General features: G+C 34.0%; 2 protein-coding genes and 1 pseudogene across 3 annotated transcripts; 2 read left to right on the top strand and 1 right to left on the bottom strand.

Annotated features, from left to right (window-relative positions):
* The first annotated feature begins 1,086 nt into the window (after nucleotides 1-1,086).
* Nucleotides 1,087-5,403, top strand: LOC125851304 (putative late blight resistance protein homolog R1A-3; annotated as a pseudogene). Its single transcript, XR_007444903.1, has 2 exons — nucleotides 1,087-1,298; nucleotides 1,487-5,403. The product of XR_007444903.1 is annotated as a putative late blight resistance protein homolog R1A-3 (transcript).
* A 659-nt stretch (nucleotides 5,404-6,062) lies between these two features.
* LOC125851303 (uncharacterized) lies at nucleotides 6,063-10,275 on the top strand. The gene is made up of 2 exons (XM_049531091.1): nucleotides 6,063-6,340; nucleotides 9,497-10,275. The coding sequence occupies exons 1-2, from the start codon at nucleotides 6,140-6,142 to the stop codon at nucleotides 9,677-9,679; spliced, it is 384 nt and encodes a 127-aa protein (XP_049387048.1). The 5' UTR covers nucleotides 6,063-6,139; the 3' UTR covers nucleotides 9,680-10,275.
* Nucleotides 10,135-13,216, bottom strand: LOC125851302 (metacaspase-4-like). The gene is made up of 2 exons (XM_049531090.1): nucleotides 12,785-13,216; nucleotides 10,135-11,329 (listed from the first exon to the last, which is right to left on the bottom strand). Exons 1-2 carry the CDS (start codon nucleotides 13,128-13,130, stop codon nucleotides 10,425-10,427), a joined length of 1,251 nt encoding a protein of 416 aa, XP_049387047.1. The 5' UTR covers nucleotides 13,131-13,216; the 3' UTR covers nucleotides 10,135-10,424.
* Between the last annotated feature and the right edge of the window lie 2,269 nt (nucleotides 13,217-15,485).

The following is a 15,485-nucleotide window of genomic DNA, read 5'->3' as shown; positions in this document are numbered from 1 at the left end:
TCGTCTATGTTAGGGAGCGTTTCAGCCCCAATGTGGGACTTTACTACGTCGTGAATCCATTGTATCGGGCTCCAATGTGGGTACCGGACATTGGGTGGAAACAAAAAAATGTATATAGTACGACATGAAATGAATAAATAAGGGCATTTGACCCATAAGAACCAAAAAAATCAATCTTTTGTATTATGATTGGGCCTGTTCTGAGAAGAGACTCCATTCACAAGATATATGGAAGAATTATCACCACTCCTTTTTTATCTTTGTTTGATTTATGACATATGATTTATCCTTTTTTGAATTATGTTTTTTTTTTTAAATATAAAAACTTATTCATAAGGTTATATTTTGTAAAAAAAAACAAATCATTATTTTCAGTTTTACAAAAATAAACTCATGTTCGACGTAAATAAATTGTCCGCCGTATCATGTGAAAGAATTACTAATTACTACTATTGTTGACTAGTGGATCTTTATAAGTTTATGTACATTTGAAAGTTAAAAGAAACATAAAGATATGTAATTCATCGATGCGATGCTTTAGATATTATGATATCTTGTTAACGAAATGATTTACTCATTCGGTAAGATTGCATAAGAATTGAATTTCAAAGTTTTCACGAACTTGTGAATTTTCATATTTATGAGAAAAAATATAACTTACCCAATACCCAACCATAAAATTCCTTAATTATATGCTAAGCAAATATCATATAAGTGCATAATTTAACTATGAAACTGCCAAACCAAATAAAATTTTGGGGGATTTTCCTAAAGAGTCATTTGGTGTGAAGTATGAGGTATAATAATTTTGGAATAAAATGCGGAATTATTTTATCTTGTGTTTGGTTGGAGCCATATTAGGTAGTCCTCCGATTATGTATCCCATACCATAGTGATGAAATATATAAATTATGATCACATATACATGATGAAGTAACTTATTTCGCGATAATTAATCCCGAAATAACTTGCTCCAACCAAACAACCCCTAAAGAAAAAGACAAATAATATAGGTGTATTATTGAGTCACTTTACAGCTACCAACTTAATTCATCTCTTGTTAGGTATAAGAATTATTATAGAGAGAAGAAGACTCTTCCTTCTTCCTTCAAACCTTCATCCATTTTATTTCAATAAACTTTTTTCTTGTTTCACCTATTATGTAAACTTGGAAATATATCTTTGTTGGAATCCAAATCTGAGAATTATTACTCTCTGGTTTACCTTATAATGTTTGTTTTTCTCTATTGCTCCCTTTTATGATTGGATCAGAAATTGAAGATACTTGTTAACTAACGGTAAGTCATCTTTTTCCCATAGATACATAATTAGAGAGTTGATTTCTCAAATGGTCCACTCAACTAATTGTTTGTTAAATGACAATACGAAAAGGGTAAATAAGATGTAAAATTGTAAATATTTATAACTTTTCAAAAGCATTAAGATGGCTTCAAGAACCTGATTTCAAAAGTTGGTGAACTTGCAGGAATTTTTCTACAGAAAATGGCTGAAAATGAAATTGAGGAAATGTTAGACCACCTAAGAAGGATCAAGAGTGGAGGTAATCTGGATTTGTTCGAGATATTGCGAATTAAGGAACTTGAAATGGTGCTAAGAGTTTTTAGAACCTTTATAAAATATCATCATGTTCTTTTGCCTGATTCCTTAGTCGAACTCACAAAGGCCAAAATGCTTCACCGGGTATTGGATAGGATTCCAGATGAATGTAAAACTAACCTTAATCTGGAAAGGCTAGAATCACATTTGTTGGAATTCTTTCAAGGTAATACCAGTTTAAGTTACAGTTATGAGTTGAATGATTTGGATCTGTCGAAATATATGGATTGTCTGGAAAAAATTCTAAATGATGTACTGATGATGTTCTTGCAAAAGGGTAGGTCCTGCCATTCCAAAAAAAAACTTGCAATACATCGATCTATAAAGAAACTGAAAATTGTTCAAAAGAAAATGAGAATTTTGAAATACATATATGCCACAGAGATAAATGGTTATGTCGACTATGAGAAGCTGGAATGTTTGGAGACTCGAATTCAGTTCATGACTAACAATGTGGGACAATATTGTTTGGCCGTATTAGATTATGTTGCTGAGGGTGAAGTTAATGAAGAAAATGACATCTTTAGTAAACCTCCTTATCTATTATCATTGATTGTGTTTGCGGAGCTGGAAATGAAGAAGATTTTTCATGGTGAACTAAAGGCTTCAAAGTTTACTCAATCAAAAACTTTCAAGGACAAGAAATTACCAAAAGGATTTTCACATCATCTACACAATCTGTTGATGTATCTTAGAAACAAAAAGCTCGGGAACTTTCCTAATAATATCTCTGCTCAAAATATTGATGTGGCAATAGAATTCTTGTTGGTTTTCCTTGATGCTGATGTGTCAAATCATGTTATTAATGGTAACTGGTTGAATGAGGTCTTGTTAAAGGTTGGAGCTATAGCGGGTGATGTTCTATATGTAATTCAAAAGCTTCTTCCTAGATCAATAAACAAAGATGACACTAGCAAAATAAGTCTTTGCTCGATATAGATATTGGAGGAGACTAAAGATCTGAAGGCACAAGTTGAGACGTACTACAAATCCTTAAAATTTACTCCGTCTCAGTTCCCCACCTTTTGTGGATTGAGCTTTCTGGATTCTCTTTTAAGGAAACTGAATGAGATGTCGAAATCTAAGTCTGGTTTAGGTTTCCTGATGAAACCTCTTTTAGGGAATTTGGAGAAAGAGCTATCATCTCTTACATCCATTTTAGAGAAGGAGCTCTCATCCATTTTCGGAGATGCCATGCACCATGAACATAACATTCCTAAAGATCTTCAGAGACGTACCATCAATTTGGCGTATGAGGCTGAGGTTGCCATTGACTCTATTCTTTCTCAGTATAATGCTTTTTTGCATATTCTTTGCTCACTTCCTACAATTTTAAAAGAGATCAAGCAAATTAATGCAGAGATGACTGAGATGTGGTCAGCGGATATTCCTCTTAATCCTCACTACGTGGCTGCTCCATTTAAACATCTGCCAGCTCGACATAGCAATCTTGTGACTGATGAGGAGGTAGTGGGTTTTGAGAATAAAGCAGAAGAACTAATTGACTATCTGATTAGAGGTACAAATGAGCTAGACGTCGTCCCAATTGTAGGCATGGGGGGACAAGGGAAAACGACAATTGCTAGAAAGTTGTACAATAATGACAACATTGTTTCTCGCTTTGATGTTCGAGCATGGTGCATCATTTCTCAAACATATAGCCGAAGAGAGCTATTACAAGAGATTTTCAGTCAAGTTACGGGCTCCAAGGACAAGGAAGATGAGGTAGGCGAACTTGCTGACAGGTTGAGGAAAAGCCTAATGGGAAAGAGATATCTCATTGTATTGGATGATATGTGGGATTGTATGGTATGGGATGACTTAAGGCGTTCTTTTCCAGATGATGGAATCAGAAGTAGAATAGTCGTAACAACTCGACTTGAAGAAGTGGGTAAGCAAGTCAAGAACCATACTGATCCTTATTCTCTTCCATTCCTCACAACAGAAGAGAGTTGCCAATTGTTGCAGAAAAAAGTGTTTCAAATGGAAGATTGCCCGCCTGAACTACAATATGTGAGTCAAGCAGTTGCAGAAAAATGCAAAGGACTGCCCCTAGTGGTTGTCTTGGTAGCTGGAATAATCAAAAAAAGGAAAATGGAAGAATCTTGGTGGAGTGAGGTGAAAGATGCTTTATATGACTATCTTGATCGTGGATCTGAAGAATATAGTCGGGCAACTATGCAGTTGAGTTTTGATAACTTACCCGATTGTTTAAAGCCTTGTCTTCTTTATATGGGGATGTTTTCGGAGGACGCAAGAATTTCAGCATCTAAATTGATAAGTTTATGGATTGCTGAAGGATTCGTGGAGAACACTGAATCTGGGAGATTAATGGAAGAGGAAGCTGAAGGTTACTTGATGGATCTCATTAGCAGTAACATGGTAATTGTTTCAAAGAAAGGTTATAATGGTAAAGTCAAATGCTGCCAGGTTCATGATGTTGTGCATCACTTTTGCTTGGAAAAGAGTAGAGAAGAAAAGTTTATGCTTGCAGTGAAGGGTCAATATATCCAGTTTCAACCTTTGGATTGGCAGGGAAGTCGAGTGAGCTTCAGTTTCAGTGAAGAGCTTTCCAAGTTTGCACCTCTGGTCTCCAAAATACAGAAGCCTTTCCATCAACACTTGAGGTCATTGATAACGACCAATCGAGCAAAATCTATTGATGTGATTCCCTTCTGTCAGATTAGTGAATTGCGACTTCTTAAAGTCTTGGATTTGAGTTCTTACTCTGTGGAATTTTTGTCGTTGGCTACATTCAAACCACTAAATCAGCTGAAGTACCTCGCAGTTTGGGCAGATAAATTCTATTTTGATCCAGGATCACATCTGCCCCATATAGAAACTTTAATTGTGAAGAATTTTCCTTATAGTGTACGGTTACCAGTGTCTTTTTTGGAAATGGAAAAATTAAGGCATGCTCATTTTGGTAAGGCTGTTTTTAATAAGCAGGGGTTCTTTGAAGGATCCTCTAAATTGGAAAATTTGAGGATATTAAAGAATATTATTGGATTTCCAATTGATAGGCTGGATGTGTTATCAAGGAGGTGTCCTAATCTTCAACAACTTCAAATCACATTGGAGGATGATGAAGAGCCTTTTTGTCCCAAATTGGAGAATCTTACCCAGCTTCAAGAGCTTCAACTTTCCTTTGTGCATCCCCGCATTCTATCCGGGTTACAGTTGCCTTCAAATTTAAACAAGTTGGTACTTAAAGGAATTCATATAGAAAGTGCTATTTCCTTCATTGCGGAACTACCAAGCCTGGAGTATCTCCAATTACAAGATGTGTGTTTTCCTCAATCAGAAGAGTGGTGCCTTGGAGATATCAGGTTTCATAAACTTAAGTTGTTGAAACTGGTGCAGTTAGGTATCTCAAGGTGGGATGCCTCGGAGGAATCATTTCCCTTGCTTGAAACACTTGTTATAAAAAAGTGTGGTGACCTAGAGGAGATCCCACTTAGCTTTGCTGATAATCCATCATTGAAACAGATTAAATTGATTGGGTCCTGGAAAGAATCTCTGGAAGATTCAGCTGTGAGAATTAAGGAAGAAATTGAAGGGATTGAAGGATGTGATCGTATACACCTCGTCAAAGAATAGTCAGATTAGTGAGGGTTTTAATAGCTAATTGTTGCAGCCATGCTCATACTGAAGTCTAGCCCATTTCTCTTTTATTGTAACACTACTACTATTTGCTATGTTTGTTTTCATTGATAAACTCTTTTTATGTATGATTGGAGACAAATATATATCAGTTGGTCTTTCACTGATTTCTTGTTTTTATGCAGATTTATACTTTTGAGCAATTTCTCTCCATTTACATCTTGATAGGTCAATACACATCAACCATGTTGTTGAGTACTCCTTGATTTTCTAATTCGATGAACGATCCGAAAAATCTCAAGGTTAAATTTACTGCTTCTTGTTGCTGGAGATGCAATATTTTTCAAAGTTTGGACAGATTCTTCTCTGTTCCTTTTGATATAAAGCCATATAGGAGATTCACTAACAATGAAATGTACTAACAAATGAGTGTAAAACTGTAGGCAAACTAGTCCAAAGAATTCTCTTTTTATTAAAAAAAAAACATCCTTTTTAGAACATAAGTTTCTTGTATGGGTAGTTGGTTCGTGGTTCAACTAATAGGCACAATCATTTCACTCCTGAACTGTCCGCTTTGGACCAAAGAATCGGTATTAAGACATCAATTCTAGTCCACTTATGATAGATCGAAATCAAAACTATATACCTTTTTTAAAGTGCAATTTTTTACTCTATATAGTTTGTTCTTTTTATTTTTTTTTTAAAGATTTCTTGATGTTTAAAATTACAAAAATCTTTCTTTTTTTAATTATTTCCATCTAATTTATAAATATAAATTATTAAATATTCTTAACTTTTGTCAATCAATTCATACTTAAGGACTATTTTGAATGTTCCTCTAATATAAGGGACCATTTTGCAATGTTCTACTCTAGAAAATAGCAGAAGAAAAGTGTTGAGAGAATCACCAGAAAAGTCGATGTCGATTCTGTGGGAGAAGAGTGGAACATGGCGGTGGTTAGTGAGGAGAACGAAGGAATCGAAGCCGTTCTTCATCGGATTCGCCACCGTTTGCGGCGTCATTCCGGGGATTATTGGTTTCTGCGTTATGTCAGCCACCAATACTCGCAGTCCTGAACTTGAAGCCAAACTCCGGAAGAACGCTCGCCCCGATACCCTAGTATGTTCACTTCCCCTTCGAATACTCATATTGCTAAAACTAGATCAGTTTGTGCTTCATGTGTGTTGTACCTTCTGCTGCTTTAGCTGTACGGGAAATTGCTTAGGATTATCAATCGCCTAATAGTATTGTAATTGCCAAATAAGTATCTGATTCATATGTCTTGTAGCTTCTGCTACCTGAAATTGCTTTGACATTAACATAGAGTCCCTTCACCTAGTTGTATTGTTATTACCAGATGAGTATCTGATTCATATGTGTTGTAGCTTCTGCAGTTATGGTTGTACGTAAATTTACTTGGCGTTGTCGGTTCTTATTGTGTGTTGTACTCCGCGTGGCCTTTGTTTTTGCCTAGCTAACTGTTATGGACTGATGAGTATCTGCTTTATATGTGTTGTATATTGTGCTTTAATGATTAGATGGAAATTGTGTTGTCATTATCATTTCCTAATGTGTATTAGAGTCTTCTTTCCTAGTAGTATTGTTATTACCAGATGAGTATCTGATTCATATGTGTTGTAGCTTCTGCAGTTATGATTGTATGTAATTGACTTGGTTTTATCGGTTCTTATTGTGTATTGTTTAAAAAATTTCCTGGTATGGAATCATAGTCTGTATAATTACAATTATGACTTAAGAGTATCCATTAACTATAGTCTAAAAGAGATAGATCATCAATCAATTGATTCATTCTAATTCATTGAATTAATCCGTTATAAAAATATCAGATAAGGAAGGGAACGTTGTTTTTGCTTAACATGAATTGAATTTTTTAAACAAATTTCATAAAAATTGTGTCTTTATCCCGGAGTCTCGAAGGAAAGAAAAATATTTCTTAGCTTGACTCCCTTTGGCCGCTGCTTAGCTAAGTGTTATTACAGGAGCATCTTCAATCTGGTAGGATGAGTGTATCTGTTTCACATGTGTTGTACATTCTGATCTAATGATTATACTGAGAACTGCCTTGTTATTATTATTTCCTAATGTGTTTTAGAGTCCCCTCCCCGAGTCACCTAGTAGTATTGTTTTTACCAGATGAGTATTGATTCATATGTGTTGTAGCTTCTGCTGTTATGATTGTACACAAATTGATTTTGAGTTAAACGGTTCTTATTGTGTATTGTACTCCCTTTGGCCTTTGCCTAGCTGACTGTTATTACCAGAGCATCTTTCATAACAGTTAGCTAGGCAAAGGCCTTCGAAAGATGCTCTGTTACTAGTAATGGTATATCTGGAGCAAACTTTCATATGGCGAGATCAGTATGCACCTCATGTCTATTGTACATGATGATTGTGCTTTTTGATCTGTCAAAATGGAAAGTAACCTGTCAGTATCATTTGATAATGTTTCTTGTTGTTTGATGTACTTGTTGTTGTTAGCTTTAAAAAGAAAATGATGTTTGGAGCTTTAATTTTTAGTGTAGATAAAGTGATTGATAGTTAACTTATAGAAAATTGCAATCGATAGCCAGTCTTGGTAGATAGAGAACGAAGAGTGTAAAGGAATTGAATTACTTCTGGGCATTTGGTTGGAACACTTCCTCTATATTTATTTATTTATTGATCGGTTCCTCTATATGTTTTATGAGACCCCATATGAGTTATGACAGATCAGGGAGTTTACGATATTAGATTGACAGGTGTATTTTCTAAGTAGTAGTCAAAACAAATATTGAAATGTTGAAATCCTGGGATTCTACAAGAATTTGTTCAGAGAGACAAAGAAGTGAAGGCCTGGATGGTATGTTGAGAAACTGGGGAATATATTATAAGTGGAGCGGAAGAGGACTGAGTTGAAAAACCCTTCATTGAGAAAACGTATGGCTTGCTATCTAAGCAGTGTACGTAACGAAGTCTCTGGAATTCGATAGTTTCACCAACGGCTTTTTGTTGAATATGTTGACCTATCATTTTTTTCGTGATGAAGTAAGTAATATCATTAGCAAGCATCACGAAGATGCAAATAGAACATATTAACAAAGAGGGTGATTTGCTAGTTCCATAAAAGGCATCAAGAAGATATTGACAAATCGTTAAGGAAGATTCAAAGACCAACTTCAAGTATTTCCTTAAGGTGAAGAATCTAGATCGAAGCCTAAATGCAATTTTTATTGCTATAATCCCTGAAGAGGAAAGGGTGTTGATTAGAGTCTTTTGAGCTTTAATTCTATTTGGCAATAGTTACAAGATTATTGCCAAAATCCTCAATGGAAGGTTGAGTGCAATAATAGACAAATTGGTATCTAAATCACAAAATCATAAAATATATTGGTGCTGGGGCGATGTGCAAATTAGACTTCTAGGCATATGACCATGTTAGCTGGCCTTTCTTGCTAAAGCTACTTGAGAGCATGGGTTAAATAGATTGACTTGTGCATATTAAGCTGTAAACAACCAGAATGTTATTACCTTTTTAATGTACAGCTTCTACCAGCATTTTGGGCTGTAAGGTGGAAAAATCTCTCACTATCTACCTTGGCTTGCCTTTGGGTGCCTTGGACCATGCCAGGGTCAGTAAGCGGAGCCTCAGAATGTTGGCAAGAGCAGAGAATTGTTGAGAAGGCAAATAGATAGATATGGATAATGATTGCAGCTTGTATTTTTGGAACTTGTAAATTGGAAAGGAAGGACAACTAAGTTCTTTAAGTCCCCGAAGAACCTCTATTGAGTGAAGTGGCTTGACTGCTGAGCAGGACTATTGTAGTGAGAATAAAGCTTAATTTCAAACCCCTTTCTTTCATATTACAATAGCCCCTTTTCTTTTTCTAGTTTAGTTGAATGATATATTGTAGGTGAAGTCCGCAGACATTGAGATGAACACAGCATTTGAATATACCCATTTATGTCTTGTCCTTGTTGAAAACTAATATAGAGTTGGGAGCACTTTCACATAACTTTGTTCGTACACCTTAGATGAAATTGGCCACCTGCTGTCTATGGGAACTACAAATAGCTATCTTGTTCAGTCTTTTGCTGTTAGAAAGAACATTGACTTTGCCTTTTTTATGAAGAGCTAAGTAGATAAAGCTTTACAGTAGATTAAAAAAATGGACTCACAGTGGTTTCTTCTGGTCTCATTGGCTTGTTTTATATCTTAGTACTTTGACTTACGATTGTTGAATTCCTAAACATATATTGTTTTGATTTTTGTAACAGATGATGGGTAAAGTTAATAAAGAGAGGTTGGCTGAGTACCTCGGTGAACTGCAGAGAAAGGAGAACACAAATGACAGATATGTTGCAGCTTTAAAGGGTGAAACGTTGACAAGGAAACCTTACCAAAGAATTCAACCAGTCCCAAATCCAAGTGATATTGAAGCAAAGAAGGAACAGAAGTAGATCGCGGCTTAGCCTGTTTTGTTGCTTTAGTTTGGTACTTCTACTTTTCCAAGTGGATAAAGCTTTGGAATGGAGTCATGGACACAACAGGAGTATTTGCTAAATATCTTGAAACTTGTACAAGTAAATTTTGAAGATTGACCTTTGTTGAATGAGTGAAATCTTATTGAAGTTTAAATAACCATACCTTAGTTCTAGCGCGAATAACCTAGTTTACATGCATTGCGATATTGTGTTATGCGTGCAAGGATTTGTTGTACTTGATTACTATATATATCCAAGATGTAGTATGAAAGTGCAATTCAAGTGAATATTTTCTTATGTAAACCAAAATTTTGAAATTCAGCTCCTCCTTTCGTTCTGTTCCCTAGTTTCACAAGACAAAGGTCAATTCTTTTGATAGCACATGATAAGAAATTTATACATTCAGGCATTAAAATATAACACATTCAGTATACAAGACAAGTTCTCCAGATTAAACTTTCAAATATCCAAAACAATACTGAAAACTGTGGTTCTTTAATACCTTATTCTCTGACCAAATTTAAAAGAAAAAAAAAACAGAGCCAAATAGTACACATTCACATGATGGAGAATGGTTCTTCTGTAACTCCAGAGTAGAAGAGCTACTCCAACATTAGCACAAACAATCACACAAATACACAAAAGGATGTAGTTATATAACACCTCGTTGACTTCACAGCCGTATTTCAACAGCTACTCGAGAAGGCATAGCACAGCAGAATCAACAAACGAAAGGAGCATCAACGTGATGATCATCGCAGTAGAGGCCTGGGCGTTGTGTGAAGCCTTGTTTCTGCATCTTTTTTCTAGCCTTGCTAACAAGTTCCTCATTGGTGACTGGACCATCTGATTCAGCTAGGATTTCCTGAATTGCGTTGCTTAGAGCACCATAAGAATCTCCGCCTGCAGGGGTGGCATCTGCAGATGTTTGGTCTGTTTGGCACCCACTGACGAGAATGCCACTGTCTGGAAGACCTCTATTACCTGAACCGGCATAAACTTCCTGCTTACCTTCAACGTGTGTTTCCATGGCCGGTTTTGCATAGCTCTCATCATTTTCATCAAGTTTCTGTTTCAGAAACTCTTGAGCCAAGTTACCAACCATACCCATGAACCCACCGCCTCCACCCTGCTCATTATTCTTTTGTAGCTTGTTAAAAATGACTTTCATGAACTTCTTCACCTTAGGACTTGCATCTTCACCAAAGACGTCAAAGAGTGTTGGCCTAAGTTTCCCAACATCAATGTCATCCTTACCGGTTTTCTGCTTAAGTATCTCGATGAGAGTGGAAAGAGGTAAGGACTTGCTCTTCACATGAACTTGATCACCGTCTTCCGTCTCAATCACACTACTCTCAGCAAAGTTCTCCTCTTCTTCCTCACGGCGATGGTGGCGACGTGGAATGTGGATACCCCGGGATTCAAATGCATCTTCAACATTTCGACGTAAGAAATTCTTGAATCCAAAACCAGATCCATGGCCTTCATCGTCATCACCTTGCTTGTGGCTCTCCCCGATCTGCTCTTTAGCTTTGTCAATGAGGCCACCACTGTGGCATGAGTCGGATACAATTGTGATCCGGCAACCTTCAGGAACTTTGTCAACGAGCTCTCTAAAATCATCATCTGATCAAGGATGAAACAACACGTCCAACAGTTCAATATTAATTGCATGATACTTTTCCAATATTATAAAACCAAGAGGTAATAAATTCTAGACGAGTGTCAGAAATCAAGGGTAAGGTTTGTGTACATCCTACCCTTTCAAGACCCCACTTGTGGGATCACGACTATTCTCCTCTTTTTTTGCCAACTTTTTCTAATCTCCCATTCAACAATTTTAATAGCTCTGGATCCAAATTCTCATTTCTAAATCCTAGTTCCCCATTTCACAAATCTCCCTAAAACTCGGGATCTGTCTCAATAATCATCAAAACAGATCAACTAAGCACTTTCAAGATCCTTTTTTATTCAATATTCTATATGATGATCTTAATCTCATACCAATCTACAAATCACACACACGAAAAAAAAAAAATTGGAACAACCCATGATTAAGATCAAAGAAATAGTTAAGTTCCTGTAAATGAGATTCATATCACAATGTCGTAAACTATACACCCTCTTTTTTCCCAACTGTTCCTCATCCCCCATTCAACTATTTTGAATTACTCTAGAAATCCAAATTCTCATTTCTAAAATCCCATTTCCTCGTTTTACAATCTCCTTATATCTCCGATCCACCTGAATTATCATCAAAACAGATCAACTCAACCTTTCAAGATCATTTTTTAAGAAAACCATTTCAAGATCTCAATCTCCTAGACCCCTAACACATCAACTCTACCCCCCAACCCCAAACAAACAAAAAGCAAAATTTGGAGCAAACCCATAATTTAGATCAAAGCAATAGAAGTACCTGCAATAAAACTCATTTCACACACACATGACACAACACACAAAAAAAAACAAATTTTGGAAGACACCCATGATCTAGATCAAACCATACAAGTACTCAACACAGAACAAAAAAAAAATAAAATTGGAGCAAACCATGATTTAGATCAAAGCAATACCCACAGGCCACACAACACAAAAAACCAAATTTTGGAACAAACCCATGATTTAGATCAAAGCAATACAACTAAACCCCCAATAAATTCAACACAACACAAAAAAAAAAAAAAAAAAAATTGGAACAAACTCATGATTTAGATCAAGTACACTCTTACTAGCTCAGTTGATTAACTACCTGAGTACTCAATTCCTAATTTAGATCAAAGAAATGCTCAAGTACCTGCATTAAAATGCATACCACACACAAAAAAAAAAACAAATTTTGGAACAAACCCATCATTTAGATCAAACCAATACAACTAATAACCCCCAACAAATTCAACAAACACAAAAAAAAAACAATCTTGGAACAAACCCATCATTTAGATCAAGTACAATCTAAGTAGCTCAGTCGATTGACTATCTGACAGCTCGATTCCCTACCTCATAATCCCCGCCCCCATTTCCCCTACTCCAAATCCTTAAAAAAACAGTGCTTTAAATTAAAAAAAAAAGTTGAATTACCTGTAATAAGATTCATATCACAAGGAACAATACACTCATCAAAACCAGTATCATCTTCTTCACCCGTTTCAGCAGGCAACCTAGTCCCATGTCCACTATAATGCACAAACAAACAATCCCCTGATTCAGCAGATCCAACAAGATCCGATAAAGCTTTACGTATATTCCGACCAGTTGGTTGTGTGTAAGAATCATCAGTATCTATAAGAACAGTAATGTCTTCCTCAGCAAATCCGAAACGATTAAGTAAACAATTGTACATTCGATTAACATCGTTAATACAGCCTCTAAGTTCTGCTTTTGTTCCTGGATAATTGATTCCAATTAACACTGCCTTTTTCGCCATTGAAATTTTTGGTTTAGAGAATTTTTTGGGATTTTTTTAGGATTGTTGATTCAATTATTTGAGATTTTTTTTTAAGTCAAAAGGCTAGTGGGACATAACACATAAGTAATTAAACGTTTTTAAGTTGGGACCCCACCATATGGAAATTATTGTTATTATATGGATAATTTATATTTTTTTAGTTTCTTTTCTAATTGTAACGGTTTTAGAGTTTGGTCTTAAATTTGTTTAACTTTCATTTAAGGCGGTATGCGAATAACAAGTTTTAAATTTGTTACTGTTAGTAACGTTTTATATATGCATTTATTTTGTTAGTCGATAGTGTTTATTTGAAAGAAATGTATTATGTTTGCATTGTTTGCTAGGGCATGAAGATTAAGAAATAAAAGAAAGATTTTGGTTTGTTTATTAAATTGTTCAAAATTAAAGTTATTTTTGCACTTGTTTTTAGTTGACTTTTTTTTATAATAAAATAATAAATAGTGAATTATTTCGATCAAAAATTCTCTTTTAACACTTATCTTCTTTACATTTTTATGTATGGGTAAAGATATTTTTATCCTTACGGCTAATATTGTCTATTGAAGTAGAAGTTTAAATTTAATTAAAGTTAATATTTGCCTACTAAAAGAGAACTATAGATTAGAACAAGGACATAAGTTATTCTAAAATTTCTATAAATTTTATCTATAAAATAAAAGTTATAAAATATCTCATCAATCAGATAGAATGAAATAGTATAACGTTTTTTCTATAAAACAGTACCTGTAATTCTAAAAGTCACTAAACTAAATTTTGGAGGTAAGACAAAAATTGTGTTAACCTTGTGGCAAAAGTTGTGGTTCTTAAGTTTATGAATTAAGTTTTTCTTCTAACATGAGTTATAAAGTATTTCGTAAGTTATACACCAAATATAAAGTGTGGCTTCTAAGCTTATATTATATGTTTAGCAAGATTTGAACAAATGATTTGGCCACTTACTACTTAATCTAATACAATTTTTTCTAATCCTTTTTTTTTTAAATAATCAAAAAAAATTATTTTTTGTATATCAATAAAAATAAATAAATAAATGGCATATTATTCAATAGTACTTTTCGTTCCTTTTTAATTGTTATTATTTTTTTATTTTTAGAAAAACGATAATAACTTTAACTAATATTTTACGATGTATTTAATATGCAAAAAATTATAATTTATAATATTTTTATATAGTTTTTGAATATATTGACACGTCAACGGTCAACGAATCAAAGGCAGCAAAATAAACAAAGTTTACATGCCGACAACTACCAAACATTGTTTCTCTTTGATATTTGAAGTTGCTAGATGTTTCTTTCTTAAAATAAATAAATAATAATTATATAATAAACATTCAATTCAAAAGTAACATCCTCCTCCACCTGATGTTTAATATTTGTATAAAGTTTATTTAATTAATTTGAATTTATATCGCGTAAAGTTATTTGAGGAAAACACTCTTTAATATAATTTTTTTTATATATATTAAATTCAAATTTGAAACTTCTAAAAATAAGAAAATTATATTTATTCAATCACAATTTTTATTGGTGAATCACAAAGGTTAGGTGGTTGGCAAGGTATATAATTGAATTTCTTGCCAAATAAGTTTTTTTTTTTTTTTTTGTTATGAATAAATGGCAGAATTTGCCTTCTACCTTCAACTATGAAATTTTTACGTCAAAATTTCGACTCATAAATATGACATTTTTAGTATTAATTGGAATTTTTAAATATTTAAGAGTTAACTCATGAAATTGGTGGAATCCTCATTAAAAGAATTACTCCATAATATATGCTTCGATTACATATAAATGGTAGAGTTTTTTTTATATAAAAAGATACTTTTAGTATTACAACAAAATGAGTCAAAAGATTATTTTACGTCAAAGTTCAAATCATAAGTATGATATTTTTAGTATTCTTTGAACTCTTTAATATCCAATAATTCTAGTATCTTATTTATTCTTTAAACTTATTTTCCATTTTAGTCATTCAATCTATAATTCATGCATATTTAATATTATTTTGAATTCTTTAATATCTAATAATTCTAGTATATATCTTATTTATTCTTTTAACTTATTTTCCTTTTTAGTCAATTAACTCTACAAATTCATACAAGAGAATATTCCTCATTTTTATCCAAAAATATTTTTTAATAAGAAACCACGTCATAATAACATCAGCATGAAATCATCAAATTAGAAAAATTAAGTAGGCCCCACTTGAAACTTCTATTCAACACACGAAAATAATATGTAATATTTCGTCATCAATGTTCAATGAATATGAATCCTCAAGACTAAATTGCCTATAAATAGCCACATTAGC

The sequence above is a fragment of the Solanum stenotomum genome, unplaced genomic scaffold (assembly GCF_019186545.1).
Source record: "Solanum stenotomum isolate F172 unplaced genomic scaffold, ASM1918654v1 scaffold23989, whole genome shotgun sequence".
NCBI classification, from domain to species: domain Eukaryota; kingdom Viridiplantae; phylum Streptophyta; class Magnoliopsida; order Solanales; family Solanaceae; genus Solanum; species Solanum stenotomum.
The sequence above is the reverse complement of the archived record's forward strand: the minus strand, read 5'-3'. Positions and strand labels throughout refer to the sequence as shown.